The sequence below is a fragment of the Gouania willdenowi genome, chromosome 16 (assembly GCF_900634775.1).
Source record: "Gouania willdenowi chromosome 16, fGouWil2.1, whole genome shotgun sequence".
Classification (NCBI taxonomy): domain Eukaryota; kingdom Metazoa; phylum Chordata; class Actinopteri; order Blenniiformes; family Gobiesocidae; genus Gouania; species Gouania willdenowi.
Genome location: NC_041059.1, coordinates 34,302,717 through 34,319,489, shown reverse-complemented (window position 1 = coordinate 34,319,489; position 16,773 = coordinate 34,302,717). Strand labels below are relative to the sequence as shown.

The following is a 16,773-nucleotide window of genomic DNA, read 5'->3' as shown; positions in this document are numbered from 1 at the left end:
TGAAGTGAGTGCAGTAGCAGCTACAACTGATGCAGTTCTGAAGAAAGCACAGGGAGAGCTGTGATCCGCGGGGTAAGGAGAATGGAGCAGAGCACAATTTTAAAGGAATACACCGTTCAAACATTATTTTTACTGCTCAATAACATAGATTATCTTTATCTTTGATACATGGATTATGTAAATAGATCCAATGTGTCTCTTGTGCATCTCTTGTTTGTGTTTCACTTTCGCTTGTTACATGCACGCTGATCTGATGTTGACATTAACAGTTGTTTGTTAATAAAATTGGAGCTTACCACTAAAACAAACATAAATATGCAATTTTTTTGAGAAAAAAAAACAAGGTTTTAACTGTTGGGTCGGACTCAGATGAGCAAATGCACGGTTACTTATTTTCTCGCCGTTCATATGACTGTTTACTGACCTGTGCACATGCCTCTGCGTACAGCTGTGGAACCAAACAGTAGTTTAGTCCACTATGCTTGTCTTCTTTCTGTCTCCAAGCCATCTTTTCATTTTTTACATTTACTTCCAGGTAAAACCGTCGATAACGCGCACCAGTGTCATTTGACGTCACCGCCAGCGGAATTGTACTGCTGTTCGTACCCATAACAGTATTACAAAATGTATTACACAATCTTTTCAAAGCAATAGGTATAAATATGTGTGGACTCATTCTCTTTGGTTTAGAGTGCTTCATCAGCCATTAGCTATAAAAAAAACCTTAAAATGAATGCTTATTTTTTCTCAACTCCTGCCCTATGCTCCTTTAAAGGGGAGTGAAAAAGAAGAGAGCCAGGTTTATAGCTCTATCTCTGCAGTTTGATGGTTGGGACATCTGTACAACAGAGTGTTTGGTTGGTGATGATGTAAGGAGTCGTATAGAAAGTGCCTCGGCCATGCAGTCGTATGTGATTTAGGACCACAAATGAAAGTGACCTGGGTCTAATTAAAAAAAAAACAGAATTGTGCTGTTCATACTGTCTTTAACAGATGGGATACAGGTCGCATATGGTCGTTTTGTCTCCTGCTCCCTGCTTTCCTCGTGCCTCCTTGTGCCATTTTGGTTTTTGTTAGTTTCTGCATTAAACATGGACTGGTTTTATGAACGCTATGCCTGCCTGCTGCCTCAATCTATTTCTACACCCTCCCAGCGTGACAGGCCCTACCCCCCCTTTGGTGACTCTTTTTAATATGAAAAAACACTGTGGTTTGAATGAGGTCCGCCTCCAGGGGAGATTAGGAGGTACAGTTCTGAAGAGCTCCATTCGTCCAGAGAGTACATGTCTATATACTGTTATTGTCATTGAAGAGGCAACTCATTACATGCTTATGCAACAATCACACCTGCAGATTGCAGAACTTCATGCGCTTTACATTTTATGCTAATGTATGACATTGTTGCAAGTATTTTACAGTTTGCTGCTGGATTCTAAGCACTTTATATTGAAATAAGCATGTAATACTATGTGCACCGTTATTTCTATATATTTTATTGATTCTTTTGGTTTTTATTGTATTGTAACTTGATACTCAAAAGTCTGCGTTCTGCTTTCTTATATGTTGAAGTCTGTGGAGACAGATGGAAATTAGCTTAAAAGTGAAAGTGCTAAATCTAGCATATATTCATGTAGTGTTTTGTTCGTAAATATGCATTGTCCCATTCAAATACATTTTAATTTTAATTGAATGAAGATAATTCTAAGATCATGTAGACAACTTTGGTGTGCTGAAATCGATCAAAATAACTAATAACCAAAAATAGATTAGATTTGTATTTAGCTGCTGTGAACAATACTTTGCACCAACAAATATGAAGAAAAATACCTCATACAGTGTGTAACATATAGCATGATTTTCTATTTTTTATCAGTGTTATATTTTAAAATGTTTATAAGTGAAATGGGTGTAAAACCTCTTACTTCGATCTGAAGCAGGGCTTCCTCCCTCTGATGAAGCACTTGCAAGTCTTCCTCTGCGATAAGGAGAGCCTGACCTCCTCCCCATGGGCTGTCTTCCACCTGCTCCACCCCCTCAGAGGGCGGGGCCTGCGGACTCTGTTAAGGACACACATTATCAATAGATCTCATTTGAAAACAATAAAGTTGAATAGAAAATGTTCCCATCTGTTCTTTATGAACTATTATGTGTGTGTGTATATATATATATATATATATATATATATTCAAAAGTTGTTGGAAAAACAGAAAAGCTTGGTTTGATGTAAGAGAACAAATGTTTGGTTTTCTCAACTGTGAAAAACCTCTAGTGTTTGTTTCAGATTAATTTCCCATTAGATTCAAAAATTGAAATTGCTCACGCATGTATGGCATTCTTGAATTCTCCAAAAGAAATAAATTACATTGGGAGACCAAAAACCTATTATTGTAAGAGTTGTCAGTCATTCCTGAGGAGCTATTGTCCTGCACATTTCAGACTCTATAGCCGGCCGGCCTTGATCGAATTTTGTGCAGCCCCTAAAGTAACTGTACTAAGAAAAAATATACAAAAAATAACAAAAAGATATCGAATAACAAAACAAAATTATACAAAATGGCAAGAAAAGCTCCAAAGACAAATGCAAAAACACACAAAAGTAACAGAAAAATATAAAACGGCAACAAAAATACACAAAACCCAGACCAAAGCCTTGTTTTTTCCTGTGTTGATATTTAGATTAGTCATTATTGATTAGTCATTATTTCAATGCTGACATGAATGTTGATCCTTGAAAAAAACAACAGTTGCTCATCTCTGGGGTCAGAGTATGTTTTGGTCATTTAATTTTTTGTTCAGAAAAAAAACAAAAAAAAACATTGGTTATTTTAATTTTGGTTTTCAAATTGAAAAACTAAAATTGAAATTCAAGGTACATTTCTTAATCAGGGTCAAAAAAGGATAAACAATCATTTAAAAATCAGTTGATTTTCAATTTTTGTTTTAAAAAGCAAAAAACAAAAATACCAGAGGACTGGGGCGGGGCTTCAGTGGGGGCTGGGAGGGCGGCACGCCCCCGGATAGGAGGTAGGACTTAAGGGAGCCGGCCTCTACCACGACTGAGGGAAGCTGGAGAAGGCGGGTGCTCCCATGACTTGCCAGAGGCGCCCAGAGTATGGGCACAGTCTGTTTAACATTACCCATCATGCAGATTTATCAGGGGTTATATAGACCCATTTTGTGTGACGTATGCATACTAAATTAGGGCATGCGCACGCAGGCTCGGTGCAAAACAAACAAAGAACTGCTGAGGCGATGGTGCACGGGGGGGGGGCAGCACAGTGTCTCAGTCTGGATCCAGTAAAAAGAGACCATAAAAAGCTGTAAATGGACTAATATGCAGACGTTGGACAGTGAGGAGGAGACTTAATGTAGAGATGGAAACTCATCCGTTGAAACTGATCAGAATACGTGGAAATCTTCGGTAACAGAAGTACGACAGCCCGCCTACCTGCCAGTTCATAACAGCTATAAGCCTCTAGAGACTTGTATGCTTTAGGTTTTCTTTCTCAGATACACTGGATTTTTCTATCAGTTATGTATTAAAGTCTGGCCATTGAACATCGAACCAGGAGCGCACATCTGATGACCACTTGTTTTTGGGAATGCTGCATGGGTCCCACAATCATTCACCAAAACTTAAAGTGAGTTTCCTTAAATAAGCGGCCGCGTCCTCAGGTGACAAGTTTTCTACTTACTACAAACTATTTACGAGCCTTAACAGCGATTCATTCACTACCATTTTTCAAGCGTCACATATGTAATCAACATGGTTTCTGCACCGAGTATGCGCGCTCACATCAGTCACGTGTCATGTTTGTCCACATTGAAATGAGTCTATAGGTTGCCCCGCTCATTCTCCATGTTAAAATATATTAAAAACCAGTTGAGGAGAACAGTAGGACAGGAGAGACTGAGTGGACTTGTCATGTTGTTCATAGAGAATGAGAAAGCAAAGAAAATGAACATACAGACCATCGTGGACGAGTTCGCGGAGTGCAAGGCTCGTCGTATGCCCTTCAAATAGTGGTGAATAGGCCTATAGTACTTCATATTGAAATAGTGTTTGTGAACATGTGGGCCGCTCTGCCAGTTTTACTAAACTTCATAGCTATTGATACAGGCTCTGAGATGAAATGGTTAAAGTGGGTGTCAAAATAAAGCGGTCGATATCCGTGGTGCTGAGATGATTTGAATTTGTGTTGTTTTATTATTAGTGACCATGTAGCCTAATGTTTTTGTTGTTCTCTTGTTTTGTTATACTTCATGTTTGATGGGTCATTTGCCCCACCCCCGGCTCGGCTCTGATTTGTTCTGCTAGTGCAGAGGACACACACACACACAAATAAAATAAAAAAAACACCCGTTTTTCATTACGGTGAGACTGGAAGTTGTTCTTTTCAAAATAACAGCACATTTTTGAAATGACAAAACAAGGCTTGTTATTTGCAGAAATTGCTGCAAATATATTGCACCAAAGTGGGAGTGGAAGGGGTTTTTCAGCAAGACCTGAGGAGATTTTGCACAGAAAATGCCATTTCAAAAATGATTTTGGAGTACGGTTCCAAAGACATTTTAAACAGCAGGGAAAATATAGTGATAATTCATATATTTTGGCACCAGAAAAACAGCAGTGTCCTTATATATGTGCTCTTATTTTGAAAAGAACAACTTCAAGTCTCACCGTAATGAAAAATGGGGGTGTTTTTTTTGTTTGTTGTTGTTGTCTGGTACAGTATTTCTGTTTTTTGGTTTTCTTGACCCTGATAAAGAAACATGCCTTAAATTTAATTTTTAGTTTTTCAATTTGAAAATGAAAATCAAATAGCCAATTGTTATTTGTTTTTCCTTTTCCTTTTCTGAACGGAAAATTCAATGACCAAAACATACACTGAGTGTAGGGGGACAGTAGATGTGGGGGACAGTAGCATTTGAAAGAATAATGATTTTGCTTCACATTGTGAAGAAATGACCATAAAAGCTCTGAGAGGAAGAGGTGCAATGCTTTCAGAGTTGTTTCTCAGATAAAGATGTTAAATTCAAACTTCTGTTTTTGTCCTGTTTTGCTCTGACCACAGAAAAGCTCCACATTTAATAGTCCTTAGCGGCTGTTTAGTTTATTCCCAAACCATAAAACCTTTAGTAGCAATAGGTCATTTTTTGCTATTATTTTATTGATAGTCTATATATGCTTACATCTTTCAGGCAGCACTTTTTGCCTCTCTGAGATAACACTATTAAAGTATATTTGTTGCAAACTGATTCTGGACATTGGAGCGTGATTTAAAGCCAGTCGGACTTTTTGCAATGCTAATAATTTCCAACTTTTGTTGGCTGAGTGGATGGTTAATTTGAGTTAGAGTAGCCTGTGTAGGTCATAGCACAGGCACTCACCTCAGTTGACATGCAGCACATTCTCATTAGGCAACACTTCTTTATACTTTGCATTAGTGCAATTAGTGCACTCACTCGTCCTCATAAACATTATACATCCTAATAATACATTACTGAAACAAATTACACTACATTATTAAAATGTGGGATTGGAAAACTCACATTGTCTGGTTAGATAATTGCAGGATGTTGATGACATTTTGGTTATTTGACCATTGTGTACATTCCTGTGTGTAAGGAAAAGACTCACGTCCTTGGACTTGTGTGGTGAAGAAAGCAAGGACTTTGAACGGTCAGCAATTTTCTGAATGAGAAGTAATAGAAGAAAGTATAACTGGTTGTTGCAGATGTTTTACAGACATTCAGTGAAATAAGTAAAAAATAATTCATTTCTTACCTTCTGCAGGTCTGCATAGCGCTGCACCGACTCAGAGAGTTCTGTCTTTAGTCGAGTGAGACGCAAACGGTCTTGCTGTAATAAGAAAAAGAATAAGAAAACATGGATGAGTTGTATGAATGTATTAATGTTTTATCAAATCCCTTTTAATGTTTTTGAATTGTGGCATGGTGGAGGTGAAGAGGGCAAGAATTACCCGTGAAGAGCCACTGATTATATCAGAAAGCTGCTTGATGAGTTGGCTGGTGCAGGTGATGACTTTGTTGGTTTGTTGCTGGATGGAATGTCTGTAGGATTAAAAATAGAGATCAAATCACAGCACTTTGCTTTGGGGATGATTAGCCCTTGAAACTTGCAGTGAGTTTGCAAGTTCTATGTGAGTATACCAGTTTCAGTAAGGAATAGGTAACCCACATAACATACTTAAATGAGAACGAGTAGGGATGTAATGATATCTAAGTCTCACGGTTCGGTATAATCACGGTATTAACTTCACGGTACAATAATTATTGCGGTATTACAGGATAGCTCACGGTTTTACAGGAAGGCACACAGTGTACAGCAATGCTAAAACTAGTAAGAATGATGACCATTAAAACATTGTCTAGTCACCTTTTTGACAGCATTATGGTACTTGTAGTTCACTCTGAAAATTTCCGCTACAGCCAACTCTAAAATTTTCAAAACTGTAATGAAAATTTTTGACAAGTCAGAGGTCAGTGGTCCCCCTCCACACACACAACAGTTCTTTCTGAGAACTGGTTCCCAGTAATACAATTCCGAGGAATTGTTTCTTTGTTTGCCTGTCAATTACGTTTATCGGTTCATCTTACGTTGCAAATACGTAATCATAAACTCCTCCAAGTCCTGTATGTTGTGTTTATGCTAGCACCAAGTGAAGCTCCTTCCACCATATAGTTGTTTGCTGTCCACTGCGGAGAATCCACCTCCTCCACCCGCAGCTGTGCTGTGTTTGTAGCGTCTCTGTTGCTTCTTGCACAGACTTTTCTTTCAAAAACAACAAACTTCCATAACAACACACACCTCGTTGCCAGTTTATGTCCTCATAGCAAGTAATCAGACACGGGTTACTGATCATTGTCTTTAGTTTCCTCTCTCACACATTCACACACACACGGCTGATGACGTCACATGTAACAACGGGGACGGCGTCTCTGAAGGTCCATTTATAGAAATGTAAACAAATGTTAAGCTAAAGCTTTACCATTTAAATACATAACAATAAGTGCAGCTGTACTGGTCAATATGTTCTTTTTTACAGAATAATTATTTGTTTTATGTCTGAATTAGTTTTAGATCAAGTTGTTCAAGTTCAAAAGGAGCACTGTAAATATTCTCAAATGTTTGTAGCCAAAATGTGTCATATGTTGTAATAATAATAATAATAATAATAATAATAATAATAATGATAATTCATCAATTTTATATAGCGCTTTTGTATATATTATTATCCAGTGAAAACAATCAATAAGTGGTGGATTAAAAGAGAGCTGATATCCCTGCAGGAAATTAAAGAGACAAAAATAATATAATAAAGAGTTAAAGCAAACAAATTAATTTGTATTATTTCATTCCTTCACTCAATGAGAATCGATAAGAGTATCGGTAAGGAATCGAATCGATAAATTCTTATCAATTCCCATTCCTAGACCAAGACAAAGTCAGGAAAGATGCTAATTTACACCCTGTAGTCCCTGGGCAGGTTGGTGTATAGAAAAGAAAACTTACACATTTACACAATTAATGAATGGTAAATGGACTTGATTTTATATAGCGCCTTATCACCACACTGAAGCAGTCTCAAAGCGCTTTACATATCAGGTCATTCACCCAATCACTCTCACATTCACACACCAATGGGACAGGACTGCCATGCAAGGTGCTAGTCAACCACTGGGAGCAACTTAGGGTTCAGTGTCTTACCCAAGGAGACTTCGACACATAGTCAGGTACTGGGATCGATCCCTCAACCTCTCGATCAGAAGACGACCCACTACCACCTGAGCCTCGGTCGCCCGTGAAATGAAATATGAACTAATTGACCACTTTGTATAGTATTGATAGAACTAGGTATCAAGTATCAAGATTCACGCTAAAATCCTTCTCTTACACTCTGCATACCTTTCTCACTCATTCTCTCCCTTTGAACCGTCCCATTCTCTCTCTCTCTCTCTCTCTCTCTCTCTCTCTCTCTCTCTCTCTCTCTCTCTCTCTCTCTCTCTCTCTCTCTCTCTCATGAATACAGAATATACACTTTACATCAACAATTTTCATCCTTAATGTGTACAGTTTTGTTTAGGCAGCAGTCAATTCTTTGTCAGACGTGCAAATACAAGAAACTCAGTGCAGGCCAGGATCTCTGTTGGCAAACTATTCCAATGACCTATGGCCACCGGAGAAGGACGATTTGGTGTGTGCGGTCCGCGGTCAACAAGACACTTTAAAAGTAGGCAAAGATTAACGTAAATTAACAAATTATCAAAATTTAGGAAATTATATTTGGTAAGAACATGACAGTGGTGGTACTGTTGACGTTTTTTGTCATGAATTTTGACTGCTTGTTTATATAACGACAATGGCTTTCATGGCTGTTTTGCACACCTGTGACCAGGTAGTCACACAATACAGAAAATGTGACATTACCATAGAGTTTAAATACATGTGTGAGGCCTCAGTTGTTTGAGACCCTCTTATGTGCCAAAAATTTGAGAGGTTAAATTTAAGGAAATTACAAAGTCATTTTATGTGAGTTTTAAAAGTCAAAGTTGAATCGATTGTGACACCTAAATAAGTTAATTCATTAACATGTTTGATTTTATTCCCATCAATAGATGTCTGGGAAGTTTAATGAATTACGCTTGTTTGTAAAATACATGATGTGCTGTTACTGACAGCTATGGCGTTTAACTCCTCTCTCACATCGATGACTCTACAGACGTGTGTCTTTAAGCAGGTTTAATGATGTTCAAAAAGGTGAAACTAAAAGAATAAACAATGTATAATTACCATATGCCTACAATAATACACAAAATACACAACACAGTAAATAATATGACATGTAACAAGTCCACTAATTAACACACAGAAAGCGAGCTGACGCCATTTTTAGAGCTGCATAGTTCAAGTGAAATTAACAATACAATTGGCGTTAATACTACACATTTTACTGTATTCTACAAATAAAAAGAAACATAAACTTGTAACAAGTGTAAAAGTACATACCGACGATGCAACCTCGAAACTTTTGCGGTCTCAAAAGACGGTTAGAACTGCGTTCCGCTATCTTAACTTTTGCTTTTGTTAATACACAGTTGAATAAAGTTTTATTCAAAGCAACAAGTGCACTAACATCCTTTATCCCCCGGATGGCACTATAAACTAACTGAAATGAAAGATAGGGAAAAATACACATTTTAAACTAAAAACTATGCTTATTATGCATAACAGAACACATGGTAACAGTTTTTTCAATGTTTAAAGTAGGACAAGAACTTTGAAGCAGGGCAGCAACTTGTTAGCCTCTTTGCTACTTCAAGTGCATGTCTTCCATGCGTGAACAATACGGTGTCATCAGCGTACATGATGACCTTTAACATCACACACTGAGGGGAGGTCATTGATGTTTACACTAAAGAGCATGGGCCCAATAATTGAGCCCTGTGGAACACCCATAGAGCAAGTGTTAAGAGAGAATAAGGTATTATTCACTCTCACGCATTGCTGTCTTCACTTAACACTAGCATGACCACAGTGGTGTCATTTGACACCTATACCTATAAAGTCCAAGCTGGTGTCAGATGGCGGGTGTGAACAACTCAGCTTGTGACCATTGTTATGTTACTGAGGCCACTACTCCCCCCTCAGCTAGGGTGGGGGGGGTGGCTAGGTAGGTTCCAGGACACAAAGACCTTTTGTATTCGCCTTTGTGTTTCCCATACAGCAGCTACATAGAGGTTGTAACTTATATTTCAACTTTTGCGACAGAAAGTAGTAAGTAGTAATAGTGAGACGGCAACAGTTTGTTTGCATTCTTGGTGAAATTTATTTATTAGAGATTTTGTGAACATTTCTGGCACTGCCACACCTCCTTTATGCATTTGCCACATGCAAACTTGTCACAATACATACAACGCTTGGTGGCACGGTTTTTCCTGCAGCAACACTTCACCTGGCACAATGCCCTTTTCCCCACATCAGGTGTGGGTGGTTGTTGCTGAAGGTTTTGCTCATTCACCTCCTTGGCTGCCATAGGAGACTGGGCAAGCTCATTTGCAAGCTCCAGCAAGAAGTCCACCCTTCTCTCCTTGACCCCAGTGCATGCCTGATAAAGCACATGTGCGTTCAGCGCTGCAATGTCAATCATGTTGTAAAACACAGCGACTGGCCAACGCCGTGTTCCTGAACGCACAGTGTACTTTCGAACCATCTGGTCCATGACGTCCACACCGCATTTCATGCTGTTGTAGTCGGTGACTGTGTTCGGCTTTTTTTTCCTAGTAGCCTCAGTCTCCACCACGCTGTGCACGCTACTGAGGAGGCAGACAGTCTTCTTTCGTTTGGGCACATAAACAGTCAGTGTGGCACCAGAGGTTGAAAACACTTGTGTGCTGAATTCCTCACGGGCCAAATTCTTTTTAGCTGAATCTGGAAGCTCCCGGCGAATCTTATTGACTGTGCCAAGGAGGGTGGTCTTCCGGCTGTGCAGTCGACGTGCTAGTGACAATGAAGTGAAAAAAATTGTCGGTTGTAACAGTTCTTCCTTTGTCCATAAACGGTTCCATAAGCTTCATCACCACATTTTCAGACAATCTCTCCCCAGGTGGACGACTGGGGTCTTTGCCAAGATATGGGATGATTTTGCACACATACTTGGATTTAAGGTCACATGCCACCCAGAACTTGATACCAAACTTGTCCGGCTTCGTACTTCCGCATTGGGTCAAAGGTTAAGAGGGATAATGTCAGCATAACTGATGGTGTAAACAGAGATTTAGATTGTTTTTCCCTGTTGAAGCATTGATTCAACAGGGAATGTTGAATCCCTGTTGAATCAATGTGTTGAATCAAAGTGCACAAGATGCACAAGAAAGTGCATCTTGTGCACTTTCTTCAAATTTGTAAAATAATAGCTTAATAAAATAATCATGGACCTGGTTAGTGAATGGTTGACCTCGTGAATTTACCTTTTTAAAGTGAGAACTCAAACAGTCCTTTTCACACTCGGAAATCTCGCTTTACCATAAATAGCAACAATACATTTTATTTATAAGCACTTTTCAAAAACAATAAAGGTAAATAGTGAATACTGTTAATACTGTTTTTCTTTTTCTAATTTTATTTATTGTGGTTTATTAATTGATCACAACACACATGGCTCATATTAATTTGGCCATTCTTATCCAATAATTCCATATAATGTTATTTGGATTAACAAACATCTACCTGGGAGAAACTGGTTTCTCAACACTGGCCATCATTTACACCAACCCCCAAAGTTTGTCAATGCCCAGCTGCACATTCCGATCGAAAGGCTTTATTTACATAAGAGAGGTGGCCCACTGAGTTGCAAATGAGTGTCATTTGGCGGCCTCTGGGCAGGGCAACAGGAGTAAGAAAACCTTGGGCATGCTAGTGTTAAGTATGATGTGAACCAATTCATGGTCTGTTTTGAATACTGACTGACTGTGTCAAACGCCTTGTGCAATTCAAGGAGGACAGCTCCAATTACTCCTCCCTGGTCCAGACTTGATTTAATTTATTCAAGGAAGTAGCAAGAAGCTGTTTCAGTTGAGTAATTCCTCCGGAAACCAAATTGCAAAGGATTTAGTAGAGCCTTAGCATCAAGGTGTTTTATGAGCTGCTCGGCTACAACATTCTCATAGAGCTTAGAGAGAGCAGGGAGTATGCTAATGGCTCGATAGTTACTGACCTCTGGTTTATCTGCCGACTTATGCACAAACATGACAATGGCAGTTTTTAGGATAGATACATCTTCCTTGATGAACTGATTGACGGTTTTGGTGATAACTGGAGTTAACTGGATCTGTGTGCGTACCATGATATTGAATCCTGGCGGCGCCACTGGTCACTGTCACAGAGTTTAGTGTGGGTGCCTCCTGCATCCTCACTATCATTATCCATTTTTTCTTCTGTCGTTGCTAACTCCTCCGACACCGTTTGTCCGATTTTGACAATTAACCTATCAAAAAATTCAGAAAGTTGCAGATATTTATGCTTCTAGATTTATAATTTGTAATTTTTTTATTACATTTGTTTCTTTTACATTCATTTCTATTGTAAATTTAAGCTTTTTCAACTTTTAAGCCCTTCATCCCCAGCCATACTTCAAATGATTTTGAACATTCAACCTTGAACATGTTCAGCTACTACCTTGCAGCCATTTCAACTTAATCAACCCATTTCAACCATGTTGCTAATATTCAGCTATTGTAACGATTAATCGTAAGGCAGTTAAAAATCAATTCATAGGTATCACAGTTCACATCGATACTGTGAAAATTGAATCGCAGTACTTTTTTTAAACAGCAGAGGGCGCTATATATATATATATATATATATATATATATATATATATATATATATATCCTTCTCTTGTCCAGAAGTGTTGGCGGGCAGAATCTGCTACTACTTTCTTTCTGGCCACCTTGTACTCATGTACATGTTCATAAATGATTCCTTACCCCTTTAGCATCAAAAGAATATCTTCTATTAGCTCTGTCTGCTAGCGCATAGCATATCTTCATCACTGCAAGAATCTGCATGCCCACCCACCACTGGGTTACCAGCGCCCTCTGATGGTTCAAACAAATATTTGACGTAAATACAGTGCAATGACTCATTTTTTTTAAGTCCAATTGTTAAGGCACAAAATACATTTTCAGTTGCACTTTTAAAAAGAAAAAAAAAACTATTGTGCAGTTTTGCATTGTTTACTATAGAACAGAATTTAAACTAATAAGCTTCTTCTTCATTTGTATTATTCCTTTATTTATTTCATTCAAGATTTTTTTTAGTTAAATTGCATTGTTTGAATAGTTTATCAAGGGATTCTTTTGACAATGAAAAATAAAATAAAAATAATACAGTATTTTCTAGTTTTTTTCCCAAAAAAAATAAAGGAATATTTTTCAGTCATCATTTGTCTACAGTTCCATTTTGTAAAATAAATCATGAGAGAATCGTATCGTGAACCCAATATCGTGGATCGAATCGTATCAGGAGTTGAGTGAATCGTTACATCCCTATAGGTGACTGCTAATGCTAGGTTTGTGTTAATGCTTGGGTAATGCTAACATTAGACTAATGTTAATGCTAGGCTAATAGTAATGCTAGGTTAATGCTAATGCTAGGCTAATAGCAAACGCTAGGTTAATGGTAATGCTGGGTAATGATAATGGTAAGTTAATGTTATTATTAGGTTAATGCTATGCTATGCTATGCTATGCTATGCTATGCTATGCTATGCTATGCTATGCTATGCTAATACTAATTTTAGCCAATGCTAATGTTAGCTAATGTAATGCTAATGCTAACGATATGTTAATGCTAACACTATGTTAATGCTCACACTATGCTAATACTAATGTAATGCTAATACTATACTAATGCTAATGTTAATGCTAGATAATGGTAAAGCTAGCTAATGCTAGCTAATGCTAATGTTTGCTAATGCAGTGCAACCTGGGCCAGCACCTGCATCCTCACTTGCATTTTCTTCAGGACATGTAAATCTTCTAGTTTTTAATGGTCTGACAAACTGAAGATATTATTATTTTCATATTGTAACACTGATTAAATTCAAATAAGATGGAAACCCATGGAGCAGCAATGCAGGTTCAACACTAGAGTTGAACCGGACACTTCGCTGAAACAAGTATCCGAATACGGTTACAGTATAGATAAAGCACTTTTGCCGAGTTTGAGTATTATACGAGTCAATATCTGTGCTCGGACTGAATGAAAATCCTCATTGGATAGCTGACTGTGTGTGCGTTCTGTCAGTCACAGCATTCCTCCCCTACACAGATGTGTTGCTGTCTGATTGTGTCCTGCAGCAGCCCCGCTCTGCGTGCTCACTCACTGACAGCTCTCTCTGCTCAGTCACTCACTCTTTGCGGGTCTTTTCTGTTAACGTTTAGGGTTTCTTCAGCATTTGTTTTTACTTTGGTTTGTACTTACTTAATAAACAGTAGAGTTCTGGTAAACGTGGGTTTGTTCGCCTTGTGTCTCTGCCTGTTGGAGATTTTTTTCTTTTTTCTTTTTTTAACCGTCAGCTGTGTCTAACCAGTTTTTTTTTTACTTCACTTTCTTGCTGTATTTTATAGAAAAATAAAAGTAGTAGTGGTATAAATATTACAAATTAATTAAGCCACACACACACACACACACACACACACACATACACACACACACACCTATGTCACACTGATCATAAAACAAAATTAAAAGTTAAAAAAAGAAAGTTATGTTGAGTATGAAAACTCTTGTTCATTACATTTGACTTCATAATTGCAACTGCATGTGTTGTATTCATTGTTGCAAAACTTGTTCTGTAAATAGTTTGTTAGCTATTGTGATCAAAACCATTGATCTGAAGGTCAATGCTGATGCTGTCCTGTAAATAATTTTCTCATTAGAAATAAATATAACAATTTCTGATCAACCCATATCAATTGCATGCTTAAAATAACATACAAGTGAAAGCCCCGCCCATTCCAAGACACTTCCGGGTTAAATTCCGCCCACTTTCAGGTTAGGCCCAGCCCACTCCAATTACAGATACAGATAATTCACATGGTTAACAGATACAGATAATGCTGTACTCCCTCATCCCTATTTAATTAATAACAATCTGCAAACACAAGCTTAGACCATCACTTGAACTGATGCATGCTGGGAAATTTAGTGTTGTGAACAATGTCCGCTACAATACTATGTGCAACAAAAAGCCACAAATTCATAACATAAAAATGTAATGTTGTTTAGGTTTTAGTCAGGAACTGATAGTCAGGAACAGTTATGTGATTACACGGGCGACCGTGGCTCAGGTGGTAGAGGGTCGTCTTCTGATCGAGAGGTTGGGGGTTCGATCCCAGTACCTGACTATGTGTCGAAGTGTCCTTGGGCAAGACACTGAACCCTAAGTTGCTCCCAGTGGTCGACTAGCGCCTTGCATGGCAGTCCTGTCCCGCTGGTGTGTGAATGTGAGAGTGATTGGGTGAATGAGCTGATGTGTAAAGCGCTTTGAGACTGCTTCAGTGTGGTGATAAAGCGCTATATAAAATCAAGTCCATTTACCATTTACAATCACATTAACTAGTTCCCACTGATTCCTTGCATAAATAGGCCCTTGAAATACCAAAAAGACAACAACAATAAGCAATTCACTTATTTGGTTTTCAAAGACTTTATTTTGTTTTAAATTCTCCTTACCAAACTTTTTTTTTGTCAGAACAGGTAAAGCAGTGAAAGTGTAAGGCATTCTGAGAAACATATAGTTGTCATCTAAAAATACATTGTGAGCATTGCATCAAGGCTGATGGATGATGTATGAGTCATTCGGAGTCCTTCCCACCACTGACAAGCTGTTACCAAACAAGTAGATCTCGCCCACTTCTGAGGACCTTCAGAAGGACCTCTGCTATATTCCTGCACATTGATACATCTGCAAGTCACAGTCCTCCCCCACAGATATTGGAAAACTAGGCGAGCAGAAACAGCATGTTGAGATTGAAACCTCTCAAACTGTGAATTTCTATCAGTCCCCTGGGATGTGTGTTTGTCCTGCCTGCTCAGCTGTTTGGATTCCCTTGATGTGTGGCTGGTCCTGTGGCCAAGGAGAGCAATGGATTGTTTGAGTTGGCAGCAGAGGAACTGTAGGTGGTGAAGGGGAGTATACTCTGTCATGCAAAAGCTGTTCTCAAACACTTTATATTAAGCCTTTACCATATGTCACAGATCTGTGTATAAATAACAACGGTAGGTAAAATAAGCCTTCTTATCTACCAGCAGAAAAACATGCTCTTCTTGGCCACTTTCATTACACTCGCAGATTCATCAAAACTCCCAAATGTTCATGGTATTGTTGGAGGTATTGTTAGTATTTTAAATAATAAATCATTCTTCTACATTATGGATCCGTAATGTGTTTTTTGATCACTGGATGTTGTGTTAATGTGTTAATGGAGCAGGTTTGAACTGACGGCTGAAAAGCATCCACAAGCTACAGATACACTGGCCCCTGTTTCTGTCACCTAAAACACAGCTTGGATTTTGTAACATTAACACACAGACAGACAACCACTCACTCTCCCATTTACTCTTACATGCAATCTAGAAACTTCAAAACGATCTAACAATCATATTATTGGACAGTGGGATAAAGCCAGAATTCCCTAAGAAAATGCAACACAGAAAGGACCCAAGTGTCCTCCACAGGGTTTGAACCCAGGACGTTCTTGCTCTGAGGCGGACATGCTAACTGCTATTGTTATTGATATTAACTCATTCAGTGCCAGCCATTTTCAGATTTTCTACCCCCCCTCAGTGCCAGCCGTTTTTTGAGCATTTTGACTGATTTTAAAGACCCACAGAATATTTTCTACTATGACTATCTGAAAGCACGGATGATCTCTCATCCAAAGCGCTGCTACCTCCAACATGTCACCTATTATTTTGCCATCTGGCTCACAGGCTGGGGGTGTTTTGTATTTGTCATTTGAAATGACGAGATATCTGGTCAATGACACTGAGTGAGGTAATATTATGTTACACTTATGTAGGTCCCATTTGCTGAGGGCTGCTCAGACCTGGTAAAATGCCTGTTAGCTTAAATGCTAGTTACTGTTCTCCATTGAAATAGGCTGTTTGTTTTCTACAACATACTTTGCAGATGTCAGGTTGGAAATGGTCATGTGGTTAAAATCGAGCTACTACTGCATGGA

General features: G+C 38.5%; 1 protein-coding gene across 1 annotated transcript in view; it reads right to left on the bottom strand.

Annotated features, from left to right (window-relative positions):
- tsnare1 (T-SNARE Domain Containing 1) overlaps window positions 1–16,773 on the bottom strand; it is a 214,675-nt gene that overhangs the window by 120,343 nt on the left and 77,559 nt on the right. Inside the window, exons 5-8 of the mRNA XM_028471586.1 lie at window positions 5,985–6,075; window positions 5,789–5,863; window positions 5,642–5,695; window positions 1,923–2,057 (exon numbers count right to left, since the gene is read on the bottom strand). Coding sequence (XP_028327387.1) covers window positions 1,923–2,057; window positions 5,642–5,695; window positions 5,789–5,863; window positions 5,985–6,075 — 355 coding nt within the window. The remainder of the gene's footprint in view (window positions 1–1,922; window positions 2,058–5,641; window positions 5,696–5,788; window positions 5,864–5,984; window positions 6,076–16,773) is intronic.